Here is a 20,266-nt window from a genome sequence, read left to right on the forward strand (position 1 = left end):
TTAAAACTTTTCTACAAATGTAGTTGTTTATTTCTGATTGTGACTTGTTGCCCATTTTTTCCTCACTTCCGGTCTACCAAATCCATTGTCACAAGAATAGGAAGTGAGAAATCTCTCTAAAGGAGCCCTGGATAGCATTCATAACCCAGCAGAAAGTCTATTCTTTCCCACTTCATTCAATAAAAAAAAAAAAAAAGTTGTCTGGACTTACACTTTAACCGCGTATACCCTTCCCCCACATTTATAATTTCAAAAGTATTATCTTTGTAGCACAAGTACGGTAATTCGCTTCCGTGCGACCATCACCATAAAAATGTTATAGGGACCTATAACGGCTCATTCTTTTAAAGTAGGTCGCTTGTCTTTTAATTTATCACGTTATGTCAGTAATTTCTTTTTAACCAACTTTCAAGTACCCTAATCTTCCGTCTTTTGGGCTCGCCAGTAAATCGCTTTAAAAGGCCGACTGTAGGGCTGGAAATAATATGTTTTGCACTGTAGACGTATTTTAGGCACAAAACGCTTCTTAAAATACAAAGCAGGCATGACTGATTATTAGTCTTAGTCGGAGAATTAATGTTCTTCTCAAACCTGTTTTCTTGGCGACAATCTTTTAACAGGCAAACTGCTGTTCATTTTAACATAAAAGCTTAAATGACTAGTACGTTACTGGGTGTGAAAATGCTGCTAATACCATCAACAAATTCACTTGTAAAAGTTCTCATAGATGCACAAAATTTAAAGCAGAGTTCTGGAAAAAATGTAAAAAGATCCTTGCAGTGGAGCTCCCCTTGGACTAAGAGCGCCCCTGGTTGGACTGAGGAACCCCTGCTTGTGAGTGGCACCCCAATGTATTGTATGTTAGAGCTCAACGCTCTGCAGGGCACGATGACCCATATACTGTACGTTGTGGTGCGCTGTATTTTGAAAAATGGGTTTTCCTTTTTTTTCATAGATAAAGAATGGGCTCCCCTTAAAGTGGTTGTAGACCTCAGACACGAAAAATGAACAAAGCATATCCCTCCATAGTGTGTGCTTGCCTCAATCCAAAGCATTCAGTGTGATTTCTGTCTGCCATCTCATTCTGCTGCTATCTGCATGAAGCATTTCCGACAGGTTGTGCCCACTGTAATCCAGAGGGACTGCAGAGGGGGTCCTCCAGCACACAAATAGAACAGGTGAGACTGCACTACAACCTCTGCTGTCAACTGACGGCTCAGAAAACCTGGTGCTCAGGCTAGAAGGTCTCTGAAAACCACCAACAATGTACAGTCCATGGAAAAAGCTATCACAGCAGAGAAGTCAGCCTAAATAGTTATGCTTTATTAAATATGGTGAGATATAGCCACATAAAATCCGTTTTAGCCATTCAGGCCTTAATCATGGCCAAAACGCGTTTTATCGCTACTCGGCTGTATTTCACTGTGTTTAATAAAGGACAACCATTTATGCTGGCTTTACTGTTGTGCCGGCTTTTTACATGGACTGGGCTCCAGCACACAGCCAGTGATTGACAGCCTCAGCTGTGCATGTTTCACTGTAAGGCTGGCCATCCATTATACAATTTTCTTGAGAAATTTGCTTTAGAGTTGCCAAAAACCATATAATATGAGGTCAAACCTAAACAACACTTTCAATTGTATCCAATTAGGCAGGCCTTTTGAAGGTAAATGTAAAGGAAATTGGACAGAAATTGGACAGAAAATTGTATAGTGTGTGGTCAGCCTTAGATTGTGCAGAGGGGGGTGTGCCTGTTCCCACCTCTTAGTTTTTCCTGTAGATTACACTCAACTCTGTTCTGTGAAAACAAAACAATCAGGGAGCGCCACCACCTAAGTGTAGATATTCTATATCAGTGTTTGCTTCCACGGTGAACTCTGCATAAGATCCTCCATCCACTTCCCGGCATTGCTCTGCCTAACCAGCGATGACCCTGCCATGCTCTGTAGATCGCATCAGAGGATCTTGCGTGCTTTTATCTGCCCACCGATGTGAGTGCAATTTTAATCTTTTCTTTTTGGACTTTAGAAAATATCTACTCTTAGATGGTGGCGCTCTCTGTTCGGTTTTCACAAACTACAGAGTGATATCAGGGCGAACTAACCATTTGGAAACTCGGGCACTGCCCGAGGTCCCGGGTCAGTAGGGGGCCCCATGAGATGCCCCTGGTACCTTTTTCATAGGCTTTTTTGAGTTTGGGCAAGGACACAGGGGCCCCATGATCTCCTATTGCCCGGGGGCCCCATGAGTTGTCAGTCCGCCCCTGAGTGATATACTCTACAGAGGAGCTGCAGCCATCTGCATAGTGACTTTTCTCTGCCATTTCACGTCCACCACCCCGATATCTTAGCACCATATATTTATCTCTGTTCTGTGCTGTGTAGTGTGTGATGTCCGATACCTACCCCCTGCCTCCTGAAGCTCAGGAATGCTGTGTAAAGGCTGTTTCCACAATGCCTCATTGCAAAAATTCATAAAAAATGTATAGGTGTGTTTGCTACATTTTTAATGTGTTCATGCCACATTTTCGATGCGTTTTGCACCTGTGAAAAAAGGACATACAGTATAACTCCAAAAACATGCTAAAAATGCAACTGTAGGTGCGTTTTTGATGTGTGTTTTGTCACATTTTTGGTGCAGTTTCTATTCATTTCAATAGAGAGGTTAAGGGTTTTTTTTTTACCACACTAAACATCCATCTAAAGTGTAGCAAGCCAGACTTTTAAAATTGCAACTGACTGGTGTGAAAAGCTTTTTTTCTTCCATTTTTGGTATGGCAAATACAGATAAATAAATGTTTATTGTGAAAGCAGCCAAATTCTGGACTAGGAATGGATTTAGAAAAGAGAAGACAGCAGATAAACAGGTACACCTTATGTAGGAGGATACACATTCTGATGATGTTCCAAAGTGGGTGGGATTGATGTCATGGGGTGCACTCCCCCCGATGCCTCGATCTTCCTCTACAATATTGTGGACCCGATCCCTCCATCTTCCTCCACAATAGGGTGGAGGGACTGGCTTGAATCATTTGTCAGCACCATCCATCCCATTCTTGCTGGCATACAGATATCACTCATGGGATAGATGCAGCATTGTGCGGCGGTGGTAGTAATGATGCTGAGGCCCAAGATGCAGAAACTGGTATATTGCAGAACTGGCAGAACAATCACAACAACCCAGGAGGAGAACGGCCACCTAAGAACTCATGGTCAATGTAGCGGAGATTCAGCAGTGGTAGGTTCGAGCTGAAGAGAGAGCCTGACGAGGGAGGCTGTCGCAAACGTGCGCACCAGAGACTGACGCAGTCCACCATTTTGTTAAGAATCTCCATTTTCTCCCTCATTCTCTCTTCCCCCTAACTCTGAGAGGCACAGTGACAGTGTGTTAAAAAATGTCACAGGAGGGTCATAGGAGCTATAAAGGCCCCTCAGGGAGCTGAGGCCTAGCTGTCCTAGAACCTGTGCCACTTCACACCTCGGAAGAGATAAGGCAAGCTTTCCCAAGAGTTGAAATAGATCCCAACCTAATAAACCCAACTCAGCTTAGGTGACAGAATCAGATAACACTTCTCAAAATCCATTTCTCCCCTATGTCTAATATCTTGGAATATGAGAGACTTACATAAAAACTGGACATATTGTCAGATGGACAATATGCAGGCGAACAGTTTGATGGGTCACTCGCCTTGTCTCGGACACACAGGAAAGCAGAAAAATAGATCTCGTGAACCATTCAGTGTACACTTTCATAATTCATATCTAATCAATCCTCAGACTTGTCTGCATAATAATCTACCCATGGGTGGAATGTCACTTGTGCATATGGAAAGTTATAGGCCAAAATATGAGTTACGGGAGATGTTTGCTCTAGTTGAGGCATCCACCCTTATCTCCACGCCCTAAGTGCGGATTGGTCCTTAACTTCAGAGCCACCCCCTGCTGGGGACTACAAAATAGGCTGTCAGGCCTAAGAAAGTGGAAGACTTCTCCCATTTTAACATCAATACCACCTGGAGGAGACCCCTGCCCCTTCTGCTCAGAAACTTGATCTGCTTACATCCAAGGCTTAATGGCAAGTACCTTAACCCTTTAACCTTTCTCTGTTATCTCTTTGCTGTGCTGTTATTCTCTGTATGTTTATATATATATATATATATCTTAGTTACATCTTTTTTCTGTAAATATTTTTTATTGCACCCGTTTGACCTTTTAGTAATAAATCTTTCTTTCTGAAAGTGTTGAACTGTTTCTATAGCTCTGTATTGCAATTTACGAATCCCTGCCTCTAAAGAGAACGCTACTATTTGTTTAACCCTCTGTATATCTGGCCTGTGTTATGACCGTGTTATACAGACGATTATTTCAATCATTATAGTGTTTTAGCTGAGATCGCCGAGTTTCCTCTTTCTCTGACAAAAAGGAGGTGGTGGCAGTGTGAAGTATTAATTGCATAATTAACCTGACCCAGTAACAATCGCTCAGGCTGCCGGTACATCGATCTTTGGTCCATTAGCTGGAAAAACGTTGTGCAGGGTGCAGCTGGGTGTGGCATTGTTACGCACGTGACATCGCGGTTTTAGATTGGCTAGTCATTCGGTCACGAGTTTGGTAAGAAGGGCTGGGGTCTGACGCTGTGTTCGTCACATATTGGACGTTGCGATCGTGGGATCGTCGCATGTTGGTGGCAGCGATCTTGCAATCGTGACAGAGGCCAAGAGGGAACTTCAGGAAATGTAGACGTATGCGCTTTGCGTACTCTTCTGGAACCCTTCCCTACCGCTAGTGCTGTCCCTAAAAGTGGGGTATTTATCCCTACACTAGCCTTTTCATAAATGTGTGCTAAAACCTGGTGGTAGGAACTTAAAAAGGCTCTGCTTGAGCCAACATGGCTACCAGGATCCCTTAGATGCAGTGTAGCCAATCAGAACACTGCTCCAGGGGACCAAGGAAACCATGGAGAAACCAGGTCTCACCTAACTTCCTCTCCAGCTGCAGTATTGCTCCAGCTGAGCGCCACCTACAGTGGAGGAAAGTGACTGCACCTCCTATAAGTGCATGGGTAATAAATAGAGACAATTCCAGGTTCCGTTGATACTATCAATAGTGGTGGACTATTTAGGTTACTCCAGCTAGCATTGGCACCCAGAGACCAGCCAGACTGAGGTCATGCTTATTGGCTGTCTCAGAGGGCCCCATTTGTCAGGTCCTTGTTCGGGGGGGGTTTGAGGTTGTTGGGTTGTTTTTCAGAGGAAAGGGGGGGGGCACTGGGGTGGGTTTTAGGGGTGATGGGAGGAAGGGAGGGAATTTGTGGATACCATGTACAGACACCAGTGTAGATAATGGTTTTTTTTATATTTTATACATGAATAAATACATTTTTAGTAGCCACAAGTAGGAGTAATTTCCAGTTTTTTGGCATATTTAGTAGTTTGATGTGTGTGGAGACACCCCTCCTCCTGGAATTTTGGGTTTAGGTACTGCAGTCTCAATTTTGACTACTCTCTGGATCATTGTTTATATTTAATTGATGTAGAAGGATTTGTTTCATTTCTGTGTATCACCTGAGGCCAGCCACTCCACTGGGTGTATGGAAGGGTTTACAACCACTTTAAAGTGTTACTAATCCCACAACAGTAAAGTCAGTCTTTATATGCAGTAAAGCATGCTTGTTATATTCACTATGGAACCTAAGCGGTTAATCCTCTGCACTGTGTAAAAAGGCTGTTTGATCCTGTCTTCTCTGATCCTCCCCTTCGTCCAGTGTCTTCCTCTTATATCCTGATAAGAGACATTGTATTATTCACCCTACACACGCTCAGTTTAGTGTGTATTGCTAGAGAGAGTTTTTCTTTTTTCTTGGGAGAGTGCATGGGATAAGCACAGGGCCAATCAGCACTGTCCAGACCAGGGGCGGACTGACAAATCATGGGGACCCCGGGCAATAGGGGATCATGGGGCCCCTGTGTCCTTGCCCTATGAAAAAGGTACCAGGGGCATCTCATGGGGCTCCCTACTGACCCCGGGCCCTCAGGCAGTGCCCAAGTTTCCAAATGGCCCCTGGTCCAGACAGAGGTCAGGGGTTCTGCATCCTCCAACAGCAGAAAGAAAACTTCTCCTACAAGCTTTAACCAGTGCTCGGCTGGATACTGATAGAAGTCACAAGACTGCTCCAACTGCTGATGAGAAAAGGTATTTAGCAGTTTATATTTACTAAAATAATTGCACTTCCAGAGAGACCAGTTATAGTGAATGCAGGGTTCCGGGTTTAGTAACATTTTAAGTGCGGTTTTGCTTACCATATCCCCTCCTGCAGGTGACCATTCCTGTTTAGCTGCTTCTCTTTGGTGGTAGGTCGGTCACTTTAGCCCTTTCACCATCAGAGCTGTTTTTGCACACATGCTTAAAAAAATTAGTGGTAGTTCCATTTTTTGTATTTCACACGATCATTTTGGGGCACAAGAAACAATAAATTACCCAACTTTTCGGTAAAACATAAAAGTGTAAGTATATAGATACCCAACATGTCAAACATTAAATTTGCGTGCTCCTGTGAAATGGCGACAAACTTCAATACCATATATTTTCCATAGGTGAAGGCTTTAAAAGCCCTCTATAGGTCACCAGTTTAGCATTACGGAAGAGTTCTGGTGCTAGAAATATTGCTCTCACTCCGGTGTGTGCCTTCGTATGTGGCTTGTGTATTGCGATTAACATTTTCATGCAAAGGTGCCCCTGACATGTGTGTTTGCGTTGTTACGTGCATATACATGGGGATGGGGAGCCTCAAAAAATTTGGGGGGAGGGGGATTTTATGTGCTGTGGTGTAACTTAAATTTGTTGCCATTAAAAATTTTTTTTCTTACTTAACTTTTTTTTTTCATCATGTGATGATTTTTTTGGTGACTGGTTCTCTTTAATGAGATTTCTGGGGTCTAAGCGACCTGGATGTCTCCCCTGCACTGCATTAGATTCTTTACTGGCTATGATGGCCGGGGATACTGAAGGGAAGGAGAACAGATCCCTACCCAGCGGCACCTGCTATGCTGGCTCTGGGCCTGCATATGGACAAGCAGAGCCTGCCATACATGGTGGGGAGCGGTCCTTACCGTGAAGGGGGGGGTGCAAGTAACAGAGCGCCTGCAGATGCACCAGACTGCTTTTACCTGACAGCCTGAAATTGGCATGTCAGATTTACACACAATCCTGGTGGCTGCATTGTGTGTATGTGTGTAACACCCCCCCCCCCCCCCCACGTACCTGGTAGCAAAAGGGTTACAGATGAACTCCAGCAAATATTGTATAAATCCATCCGCCTTGTGTATTCTTCCTGCATCTTGGTGTGCTTTGTATATTTCTTCTAGATCTATGCACTGATCCGATGTGAAACTGTTCCTTCCTGTAGTAAAGACCTGTCACTGCTGCTCTCTCTCCTTGTGCAGGGTGACTGGTCTTGTCTCCGCCCCCTCCTGAAGTTTCTACAGGCAGCCTGTAGTTGGGTGGAGCTTGCTGGACCCCTCCCACAGCTCTGCTGTCTGCGCATGCTGTGTGCAGCTCAGTAAACCTGTCACATGATAATATCTGGGGTTGTGAATGTATTTGGTTGGATATTTGGATTCATATCCTCAATGGCTATTAAGGAACATCTTTTGTGCCTGGAGTTCAGCTTTAACAAATTAGGCATAATAAAATAAAGCATTCCCCAGGAGACTATTTGTTGCAGTACTTGCTCCAACACTTGCAGTTTATAAGCTTCAATGCTGCTGACAAGGGTTAAAAGACAAAGAAGCTGCATACTCTTTAGCACTACCCCCTTAGGAGTCGCTAGAATTTTGGGTTCCCCTATAGTCCTGCACAGCCAGGCAACATGCATCCCCCATACAGATTTGCATCCAGCAGACAGGAACCAGTCCTTGAGAATGTTTGGTTTTTTTGTGTTTTTTTATTAAGGGAATTAGAACTTGGATAGGGTAAGGTATATATTGGATGCCCAAGGGTAATGGCAACAGAGGACAATCTTCCTGAACTATGTACAAGCAAAAGAACAGATCCTTCTTCTCGAAGATCTAGCCAGCATCTCCTGTAGTACCACCCCAGACCCCAGATGAATCCTATCTTCATTCAATTGTACTGGGTGAATCCCTGGACAGGGGATCCAGTGCTTGCCACTGCATTGTGAACAGTCCCAAGTAGCAGCTAATCTAGTTTCCCACCAGAGTGCTCCTTCCCCTTACTGGCCCAGACGGTGCAGGTCTACTCACGCCTTCTCCTATGGTGCTGCTGGGTCGGTGGTCACTCTCAGGCTGCTCCTTCCCTGCTGCATAGGTGGTCCTCTCTCACAGGGCCCACTGAAGTCCCGAGCTTTCCTCATTCCAAGACCCTATGCCTCTAGGTGAGCTCCTCTCCATCTGGGCCCCCTCCCAGGCTTCTGCTCTCCAGCCTCTCACTTCCTCTCCCCTTTTCCACCCGAATACTCCTACTGATGAGCTCTTAAGGGCTGTCCTGGCCCCTTGCCAAGCCTCCTGTTGGGAACTGGCTGGGATCCCTTGAGAGTGCAGACTAGCCACTCTTTACCTCCACCCACTGCTTCTAGAAATTTCTTCTAATGCAGGGGGGAGTCTCAGAGAGCCAGTCTGCAGAGCCTCTCAGCTCTGACCCAAATGTGACCCTGCTAGCCAGGGCCATGGATAAGGGGGTACCACCAGTCCTCCTGTATGGGACCCAAGCCAGCATCAGATGTGGGCAGGGAGGGTGCTTGGCATGGTGGGGGTATTTACTAGAACCGATCCCCTGTATGCAGGGGCGTCCCTAGGATTGGTGTCAATTGGTGGGGTAACACTTGGTGTCACTCCTCCGACGATCCATGCAGGATGGATCAGACCTCCGGATTGAGCATAATGGATCGGAGTCCGATCCATTATGCTCCCCAATCCGCAGATCCGACCCATTCTGCGGGGATCGTCGGCTTGCAACCTATACGGGGTTAACTGATCGCTCCACGAAAAGGAAAGTGTTAAAGCAAGCCGATGATCCCCGCAAGATGGATCGGATCTGCGGATTGGGGAGGATAATGGATCGGACTCCAATCCATCTTGCGGGGATCGTCGGCTTGCTTTAAAACTTTCCTTTTCATGGAGCTCGTAGAGAGGGACAGGTGTCATCCCGTGCACCTTCCTAGGGATGCCACTTCCTGTATGGCTCTTCTGCAGCAGCTGAAAGCTGGCTTCTTCTCCTCTCCCTCCTACTGGCATTCAGCTGATACAGAGAGAGACATACAGGGGATCAGTTCCAGTAGGTACCTCCCGCTGCACCCGATCACCCTTCCTATGCACCATATATTTTCCCTGCTGCCCAGGCCATTCCTTTCCTGAAAAAACACAATGAGTGATTGGTTATAATGTTCCTCCTGCACTTCTATATTCATGATAAATAATATATATATATAAGCTGCTAACACCCAAACCTAAACCTAAATGTGCAAAATTAGAATAAAATAGTGTATTGCTACATTATTTTATTCTAATGAGTGATTGGTACCGATCACTCACTGTGTTAATTCAGACCTTTGTGGGGTGTTTTTTAGGGCACGCAAGCAGCGCTCGTCCCACACATGAGAGATCACCGCAAACGTTAGATCATGGGCAGTAATTCTAGCACCAGAACTCTAGATCTAAACTGGTAACCTGTAAAGGCTTTTAGAGAGTCGCCTATGGATAGTAAAATTTTATGATTTTTGTCACCATTGCGTGGGCATGCGCAATTTTAAAGCGTGACATGTTTGGTATCTATTTACTCGGCATAACGTCTTTTATATTATACCAAAAAATTGGGTTATGTATTGTATTTTTTTTTTTTTATTACATTTATTTAATTTATTTTTCCCCCAAAAAACGTGCATTTAAAAAAACCACTGCGCAAATACCGTGTGACATAAAAAATTGCAAAACTCTCCAATTTCTTCTCTAGGGCCTCTGCTGTACATATATATATAATGTTGGGAGTTCTAAGAAACTTTGTAGCAAAAAAACCCCAAAATAAATAGAAATATAAAAAAACCCAATGTGGGTAACTTGTTCACCCATTAACCAGAGTAGACCTCTGCCTAGCGACAAGCAATGCTGTGTTCAGGCTGCACTCCCATTGGCCAGCAGTGTGACTGTACAAACAGAACGCCTGGGGAGTGTGCTCAGCTGTGGTCACGCCTCGTCCTGTTGTGTCACATGTACTGACTGTGTTTGTCATCTCTTGTTCCAGGAAGCTGAAACTTATTACAAAACAAAGGAGCCCAACAAGCAGCAGCAAGATGAAGTATGTGGCGTGCTTCTCCCTGATCTCTGTGATCTGCACCCTGGCTGGGAATGGAGGTGAGGACCGCCTGAGCTTCTAATTCAACTTTTTAACTTCTAGAGCTTAGAATAAAACTTTTGGAGGAACTTTTAAAAACTTTTGTTTTTTAAAAACTTGAACGTTGTCTGAAGTCTGAGCGGTGACTCTCAGTCTTGGGGAGTTTTTACAGCGGCTGTTTTGGCTTTAGGCATTTTTTTTCTATAGCCAGTAAACTCCCCAGCATGTTCTATGTGTCCATGCCAGGGGCAGACTGACCATTTGGAAACTCAGGCACTGTCCGAGGGCCCGGGGTCAGTAGGGGGCCCCATGAGATGCCTCTGGTACTGTTTTCATAGGCTTTTTGGAGTTTGGGCAAGGACACAGGAGCCCCATGATCCCCTATTTCCCGGGGGCCCCAGGAGTTGTCAGTCCGCCCCTGGTCCATGCACACATAGGCTTTAATCAGCATTATTTGGCTGGAAAAAACCCCCCAGAACTAGTGGGTTTCTAGAGGAGTTTTTTTAGCTGTAAAAACGCTCAAACGCTGAAAAACGCAGCTAATCGCTAATGCAAAAACGCTGAAAAACTTGCATTTTTAAAGTGACTTTACACAGCAAATGCTACCAGTGGTATTAAAACGCTCAGTATGCATGGAGCCTAAGCCCGGGTCCGAACTGATGCTGTGTGGAATTCGCAGCGTTTTCAGTGTGAATTCCGCACCGCATCAGAATCGCACCCCGTTCATGCGAATCGCTGTGGGTGTGTATGTTAAGTTAACAACACCCCAAAATTGGTCCGCAAAATGCGGTGCGATGTGCAGAATTGGATCACATAGGTGTGAATCAGGGGCGGACTGACAACTCATGGGGCCCCCAGGCAATAGAGGATCATGGGGCCCCTGTGTCCCAAACTCAAAAAAGCCTATGAAAAAGGTTCCAGGGGCATCTCATGGGGCCCCCTACTGACCCCTGGTCCTCGGGCAGTGCCTGAGTTTCCAAATGGTCAGTCCGCCCCTGGTGTGAATACCCATGCGATGCAATTCTAGTGCGGACCAAAAAAAGGGTCCTGCATGTTTTTGGTGCGGGTGCGGTACGATTAGAGCCATACAAAATGTATGGCTCCAATCGCAACGCACACAAATCGCATGTGATTTGCACAGGAATGCGGTGCGGTTACTGTGCGAATCACGTGATATACCGCACCGCATATATATGCACCCAGATTAAGTCCTCGTGCACAATGGACATTTACAGCGGCTGTTTTTTGGCTTTTGGTGTTTTTTTTTTTTCTAAAGCCAGTAAACTCTCCAGCATGTTATTTTATATGTCCATGCACACATAGGCTTTAATCAGCATTATTTGTCAGGGTGTTTTTTGGCTGAGAAAAAAAACAGAACTAGTGTGTTTCTAGAGGAGTTTTTTAGCTGTAAAATCATTCAAATGCTGAAAACTGCGGTAAAACGCGGCAAGCCAGCGTTATTAAAGCGCCCGTGTGCCCATGAAGCCTAACTGGGAGGCAGTTTGTCATTTCCTTCCTACTTTTTATTCCAATCATTGGTTTTCCTGTGAGTTGTTTTTGCTTTGATTATAGTATCCGTTTTGTTTTCTATATTTCTATAAATAGTATCTAAAGTGGATCTAAAGTCAAAGTATTTATTTTTGTTTTGGGTAGCGTAGGGAACATGTTAGGAATGACGCACAGGAGTGTTTTCGGTCTCACAGCGCCAGCATATCTTGGTGCCTGGGAGACAACAGATGTTGCATGCGGTCGTGGTCAGCAGCCTGTAAAAATCCGCGTCTGTACGCTCTTAACCACACGCGTGTAACCGTTCATACAGCAGCAGCGTATCACAGCCTGCCATTGGTTTGTAAAAGCTGCTGTCCGCTGCTAAATGCGGCACCTGTGGACTCCTGGGCCCAGAAAAGTGCCTGTGTTGTACACCCAAATTCATCTTTGTATGTGAACCCTGGTGAAAAAAAATGGCGTATGCTGTTGTTTTTTTTTTTTAAAGCACCTCAGGGGGGTATACTAGACTCACTGAAATACATAACATTTTCTTGCATAAGTACTGTGTTTAAAAAAAAAAAAGGACAAGCTGTAATAAGGCTGCATTTGCAGTAAAGTTTGCTGCTTCTCTGATAAGCGATCTGCAGATGATCGCTTTTCAGCACTGGTTGACTGTTGCTATATCACCTCCTGTCTTCCTGTTTTAACCATTAAAAGCCCACTATGCCACATTCACAGACATTACACGCAGTTTTCTTGTCATTATTATTATACAGGATGTATATATCGCCAACAGTTTGCTCTGCGCTTTACAATGTAAAGAGACACAATCAGGGGCGGACTGACAACTCATGGGGCCCCCGGGCAATAGGGGATCATGGGGCCTTGTGTCCTTGCCCAAACTCAAAAAAGCCTATGAAAAAGGTACCAGGGGCATCTCATGGGGCCCCCTACTGACCCCGGGCCCTCGGGCAGTGCCCGAGTTTCCAAATGGTCAGTCCGCCCCTGGACACAATACAATTCAATACAGGAGGACCCTGCTCCTTGGAGCTTACAATCTGTAGTTCCTTTCACTTTAGTGGGCTGCGTCTTCCAAATGCAACGCGTATAAATTTTACTGCGCCGTAATCACAGCAATGTATACTAACATAGCCACTGGTCATGGCTCAGTAATTGGGGGTGATAAAAATGCTGATCAACCACCTGCTTTACCGCCCCATAATTAAAATTTGGTTCCAGATTGATGCCAAAGGAAGTAAAGCTGTAGGGCTCATTCACATGGCGATACACAGAGAAAGGCCTATAAACCCGTGCACATTCGTGTCTTCTTTTTCTGCACTTCTCTTCACTGTGCATTGAAATGCATTTTTCAAATCATTTTTAGCGCGTTTCTTTGTAGGGATTTTTTTTTCACCATTTCCTCTTACGTCACTTCCAAATGAATCGACATGCTTTGTGATGTGTATTATTGCACTTCAAAAAATGCAGCCTATCTACATTTTACCTGGGCACATGCCAGTGCAATTGTTTGGTTTGAATTGGGCACATGGACTGCTATGGTATTTGCAGTGTCATTATGCTGAGCAGCACAGCTGGACTCACTGGGTGGGAATGCGCATGCGTTATGCTCAGTATAACATGTGTGGTGTGAAGGGAGGTGCGAAGTGCCTTCCAATCACACTGCTTCCTTTTTTTAAAACTTTATTGAAATCTTACAAAATGGCATTTCATGCAACTCTTTGGACCAGTGGACGTTCTGACACCATGTGGAGCCGTGCGATGCTCTGTGTAAACATGCAGACATGCTGGATTTTTATGCAGCACACATCAACGCACCTTAACCACGCTTTATGGGGTGATCAGTGCAATTCAATGCAACTTAATACACTACTTGTGCTAGAGCCCTTAGCCTAGGTTCACACCATTGCTGGCCATGTGGCTCATGTTTGCTCAGGCACAGTAGCCTATGGGGCATTTATCCTTATAATGAGTTAAAGAACAAAGTATTTCACAAAGAGGAACTAAAGTGACACCATAATAAAACCTCACACCTAGTTCACACAGAGAACAAATGGTTTGGTGAAACAGTAACTGGATACCATGTGTCAGTTGGAGATGGATTGAAAGTATATGTCTGGGCTAAAGTTTTTTTTCTTTAGGTTGGACTGAGTAGGAAAAGGACAGAACTCTTGGGTTTCTTCAATCTGGGGCTCTTTTGGGATAATTTTCTTGAAACAGAACTATAGGCAATTTTTTTTTCATTTTGGATAGTATTGTAGCCCCTGTCAGATTTTTTTTTTTTTTTTCTATTTTGCCATCTGTGTCCCATTGGGGAGAGTTCCCTTCACTTTCTCTCCCATAGCCCCAGGTCACCAGAACTAGTGTCCCCATTGGAAGATTTCTCCTGTTACTTCTTTGGGGACAACCCACAATTTGGAATTTTTGTTTACTTTCACTTTCAGTGATAATAGGAAAAATAGAGTCAGCTTTAAACTTCCACCTCATCTAAGCATGTACTTCTCTTACCTTCACGTTCCTGCACAGCTCCCTTCACATTCCTGTGCCACTCCCTTCACCCTTACCTTCTCATGCCTTCACTGCTCACTTCACGTTCCTGCACCACTCCCTTCACTCATCTTCTCATTCCTTCAATGCTCCTTTCACGTTCCTGCACCGCTCCCTTCACCTCTCATCTTCTCATTCCTTCACTGCTCCTTTCACGTTCCTGCACCAATTATCTTCACGATCCTGTGCCACTTCCTTCTCATTCCTACACTTCTGTCTTCATCCTTATCTTCATGTTCCTGCACCGCTCCTTTCACTCTTACCTTAGCTTCCTTGTGCCACTCCCTTCACATTCTTGTGCTACTCCTTTTACCCTTAACATCCACTTCCTTGCCACTTCTTGATTCTTACCAATTTCTTGACCCTTACCTTCATTTTCCTGCACCACTCCTTGACCCTTTCCTTTATATGCATGTGCCACTCCCTTCACCCTTAAATTCATGTTCCTGTGCAACTCCCTTCATGTTCCTGTGCCATTTCCTTCACCCTTGCCTTCACAATCCTGCGCTACTCCCTTCACCCTTACCTTCACATTCCTGTGTCAATCCCAACACCCTTACCTTCACGTTCCTTCACTGCTCCGTTCATTCTTACTTTCACATTCCTAAACCACTCCCTTCACGTCTTTGTGCTACTCCGTTACCATTATCTTCATGTTCTTGTGCCACTTCCTTCACCTCTCACATTTCTTTGCCACTTCTTGATCTTTACCCTCACGTTCCTGCTCCACTACCTTCACCCTTACCCTCACGTTCCTGCTCCACTACCTTCACCCTTACCCTCACGTTCCTGCTCCACTACCTTCACCCTTACCCTCACGTTCCTGCTCCACTACCTTCACCCTCACCCTCACGTTCCTGCTCCACTACCTTCACCCTTACCCTCACCCTTACCTTCACATTCCTGTCTCATTCCTTGACCCTTATCTTCATGTTCCTGTGCCACTTTCTTCACCCTTCACATTCCTGCACCACTCCCTACACCTCCACGATTTGAAGGAAATGCCCTGTACTTCTGGCTATGGAGAAACATATGACATTCTGGGCTGGACAAATCAGTGCTGTCTCTTGGAAATTCATAGCTCTATGTAGGCTCCAATTACTCATATCTCACAGGTCTTTTCTAAACTCATGGTTTGCTGAATGAAGCAGTAGGGGTGGTGTTTACTGTTTTAGCAAAATTCCAATGACTGCAAGACGGGTAAATATGCAAAATCGGTTTTTGCAGAAATCATTCATTCACCTTAGCCTTGAGGTGGCTTCATGTTGAGAGGTTACAGCAGACGTAGACACAGCTGGTGGGAGGAGGAGAAATCTCCAAAGTAAGGGAAATCTCATCACTGGAACAACCGTCCCCATTGGAAGATTTCCTTTCACTTCCTGTTCATGTAACAGCTCAAAATTGTGGATTTTCACCTCGCTTTTAAGCTTGGTGAAAGTGATCACCAGGAGAGGATAAATCTCCTCCCGCAGGGTCACAGACAGAAAATAAAAACAGGTTCTTACCCCTACCCCCTTTTAATGTTTGTTGTTGGAGGCTTGCCTTATGTTTAATGACAATACAATTTGAAAATGAGTTGCCTATAAGCAGGACAGTGCAATACCAGCCTCCTGACAATTGCACCATTGTTATTCCATTATAAAGGACAAGATCAGGCCTTAGCAAACAAAACAAAGGCTTTCATTGTATTTGCACAAACTCTTTCAAAGCAGTGCATGGCTTTCACAAGCATTTGCAATTGTATGCAACTGAGGCATCTGCATTTATTGTGGCTTTAAAAGGAAGCTGGAATGTGACTTGTTAATCAGCAAATCTGAGTGCTGGGGAACTTGCTTCTTTCATGCAGCTGTAATGAACTGCCCCTTCCAAGTAAATCTTTTGCTGGCCACACATTGATAATTCATTTGCTACACCTTTGGTTTTCCAAGTTAGCAATTTTAAAGGGTAAGTCCACCAAAATCTGATATTTCAGTGTTCAGTGGATTCAGGGAGTCAAACTGTCTGACAGTATTTTCTATCTCACATGGACTCTACTGGTGGGATCTCTGAGTTTCCAGGTTTGATATTATGAGAGGTTTCCTCCCTCCTTGTTGGAGGGAGGAGCCTGGAACACACAACAAATGGGCAGGAACACCCAGAAACCAAATGGCTTAAGCTTGCCTTACACCTGTAGACTTTCATAAAAAAAATGTCATTTTTCAGAATGTTCATTCGATTATCTAAGAGTTAATGTGGACGATTCGATAACTGATTTTAACCAGAGCAAGCAAAAAAAAAAAATCGAAGGACAGGGATGGAAACTTTTTGTTGACTCTAATGACAATGAACAATTTTCCCATTGTTGAATTTGATCCTAGATAGGAAAAATCGTAACTAGTTTTGTGAACATGCACCTGTCAAAGTAAATTCAAAAGTGGAACATTCGTTCTTTGAAAATTGAGACAATGACATGGTACTCAGAATGAAAGTTGGTCAAAATTAGTCCATGAAGCCACCATTGAACAGTCAAATGAGCGTATTTTTTTATACTATCATGTCTGATTGTTCAAATGAAATTCTACAGGTGTAAGGCCAACATTGGTTTACACATGGGGAGGAGGTTTCCCTTTACTGTCCTGCAACCACTCCTCTTAAACCGCAAAAGTAGCCGTAGAGGGGGTATACACATGCCGTGGAGGCAATGGTTTGATTTGAAATGCCTCCTACATTGCTGGTCAGTGGAAAGAGTGTTCCTTAAATTGATCGTCAGTGGGGAGAATGCCACTTGACATTGATGGTCAATGGGAAGAATGTAATTTATCTCGGTGGTCAGTGGAAAGAATACCCCTTACATTGGTGGTTGTTGGGAAGAATGGTCTTTACATTGGTGGTTGTTGGGAAGAATGGTCTTTACATTGGTGGTTGTTGGGAAGAATGTCCTTTTTACATTGGAGGTCTTTACATCGGTGGTTGTTGGGAAGAATGGTCTTTACATTGGTTGTTGGTGTGATGAATGTCCTTTACATTGGAGGCCAGTGGGAAGAGTGCTCCTTACATTGGTGGTTGGTGTGAAAATGCCCCTTACATTGGATGTGGTAGGAAGAATGCTCTTTTTATTGGAGGTCAATGGGAATAATGCTGCTTACATTGATGGATGATGAGAAAAATGCCCCTTACCATGGTGATTGGTGTGAAGAATGCACCTTAAAGTGGTTTGTTGGTGGGAATAATGGCAATTACATTGGTGGTTGGTGAGAATAATGTTTCTTACATTGGAGAACATTGTGAAGAATGTCCCTTAGATTGGTGAATTCATGTGAATAGGACTGCACTGCATCCATGTGCAATGCATGTGGTTGTAGTGTGGGCTTTTAAGTGTTAAAATAGGCAGTAAGGAGGATGGGAGGGCAGGGGGCAACCAAGACCTACTGTATATGAATCCATGGCACAACACAGCCCACCATATTTCACCTAAAATGAAAATATCACTGTCGGATGGACTGACCCTTTAAAGGTAGAATTGGTTGAAAACGCTGGCAGCTCTTTTTCCAGACGCTTTCATACCTAAGGCCGATAGAGTTCAGGATGGGTCAACACATAAAATGAAGCCTGCCTTTCAGAGCATTCTCAGACGTTTCAACAATATCTAGGTACTCTTTTCTGAACAAGCTTTCTGCCCTTCAATCGTACATTTCCTTTAAGACGGATGAGCGTTAATCCCGTACAAAGCAAAGACAAGATTTGTTCTGTTCGGTTTTAATTTCGTCTGTGAAGCCTTGTCACTTGATCTACAAAAGTGTCTCAGATCCTGCAGGGATTGCGGCCCCCCTCTGGGGACGGTACAATTATCAGGCGTGTAAGTCACGGTGAACATTACAGGATCACACTGTGAGCGATATTGTCTGAATCGGCTGCCTTGCGATGGGAGCCTCCGCTGCACCTTTCATGAGGACTAGGGGATATAAAAGCCAGGTTTACTAGCCGGGAGTTATTAGTAAGAGGATAAAGGGGCTCCGAGTCCATCTCTTGCTACAGATCTATTGTAAATAAAAGTACATTCCTTCTGATTGATGTCACATCCCAGACTTATCGTAGCACACAATTATGGCCACTTAAAAGGGGCTTCCATGTTTTTATCAGCTGTGACAAGCACAAAACTGCTTTTTTGAGGGACTTTCTTTTGATGAAATGGTTTGTTGTGACAAAATGTGTGAAGCTGTTCTGCGGATGTCCTTGGTACCTTATTGTAGCATTTTTGCAGTATGGACTCCCTGAGATTTAAGGCTCATGCACATGGCTAGCATTCATTTACTGATATCTATGCAGATTCTTGCTCGCAGCAAGATTTTGCATTAAATAACACAGTTAAGGGTCAGTAGGCCTCATGCACAAGGATGCTTTTAGCGCATCCAATGTAAATTGTGAACCAATTTTGTCTCCCGGGGGAGACAGCTACAATGGGAAGAATGCACATATATTAGTCAGTGGAAACAATGCTTATTATTTTGGTGGTCAGTGTGAAGAATGGCCCTTACATTGGTGGTCAGTGGGTAGAATGTCTCTTACATTGGAGGTCAGTGGTAAGAATAGCCCTTACATTGGTGGTCAGTGGATAGAATGTCTCTTACATTGGAGGTCAGTGTGAAGAATGGCCCTTACATTGGTGGTCAGTGGATATAATGTCTCTTACATTGGTGGTCAGTGTGAAGAATGGCCCTTACATTGGTGGTCAGTGTGAAGAGCGTCCTTTACATTGGTGGTCAGTATGAAGCATGTTTCCTACATTGCAGGTCAATAGGAAGTATATCTTACATTGGTGGTCAGTGGGAAGAATGCACCTTACATTGGACAGTGGGAAGAATGCCCACCCCCCTACATAAAGACAGCTAAAAAGATCATCATCGTCATGCCACTGGCTCTGCCAAGTGGTATTGTCCCCGGAACTATGCAGGCACCATTAGATAGGAGGTCAAACCAGCCTTATCTGAAAAAACCTTGAGAACCTCTGGAGAAACCCTCAGGTTCCATGGAACCCTGGTTTTGAATTGCTGGGTTAGGTAGATGTGTCTTTTTCGTACTGCTGTAATAAATAAATGTCTTTTTACATAGGCAGTGCGGATCATAGTTTTTGAGGGGATTTTGGTGGTTTCAAGGGACTTTCTTTTGAAATTGTAGTTTATTTATAACAAGCCGAATAGCCGAGGTGCACAGTTTTGAGGTTTTTTTTTTTCCCCTGATGTACAGTGTTTTCAGAGTTCTATGTTACTACTAGCTAGCAGGCAGAGCCCAGCTGCAAATTAAAATACATCTAAAGCCAAGCCACATTTTTTTATTTTGTTGTTTTCACAGAGTTGGGGATGGTAAAAACCTCTGGCAATTGAGTTTTTCATTCAATCTCAGTCCTGGAAACAACATTAAAAGGAAATCTCTCTAATGAGGCAAATCACCTCATATGCCCCTTGCACACAGGACCAACTAGCTGCTATGCATCCCTCCCAGTGTTTTAGTACACCTAAAATGGACCAGGTGTAGTGTCCTGCCTCACTGCCTGCAGCCTGTGAAAGTCTATAGCAGGCTGCGGCTGGATGGGACTGAACGCTGTACCACATGGTTCTCACAATTAGGGCCCTATGGGATGAGTGCCTGGAACATCAGGAGGGATATGCAGCAGCTAGATGGCCCTGCATACTTGGGGGCCTTAGACCAGTCATTCTTAGCTTCTCCAAAGCTAGCTAAAGGTTCCTTGAGCTATGGATGGTTGACTAGAACCCCCCATCTGATTATGCTTTCTTCATTTCAAGGCATACACCATTTGTTCAGGCCAGAGGCATGACACCAATGATATTTTTAATTATCTTTAAACATTGCATTCTGGCCATCACTGTAAGGGA

At 44.3% G+C, this 20,266-nt stretch overlaps 1 protein-coding gene across 1 annotated transcript in view; it reads left to right on the forward strand.

Moving 5' to 3' along the window:
- The first annotated feature begins 10,228 nt into the window (after positions 1–10,228).
- Positions 10,229–20,266, forward strand: part of LOC149454555 (uncharacterized) — a 76,673-nt gene continuing 66,635 nt past the window's right edge. Inside the window, exon 1 of the mRNA XM_089687340.1 lies at positions 10,229–10,363. Within this exon, the coding sequence (XP_089543466.1) occupies positions 10,303–10,363 (61 nt within the window). The 5' untranslated portion in view covers positions 10,229–10,302. The remainder of the gene's footprint in view (positions 10,364–20,266) is intronic.

Source organism: Staurois parvus, unplaced genomic scaffold, assembly GCF_062004578.1.
Source record: "Staurois parvus isolate SC_StPar_1 unplaced genomic scaffold, SC_StPar_1.0 ptg000423l, whole genome shotgun sequence".
NCBI lineage: Eukaryota > Metazoa > Chordata > Amphibia > Anura > Ranidae > Staurois > Staurois parvus.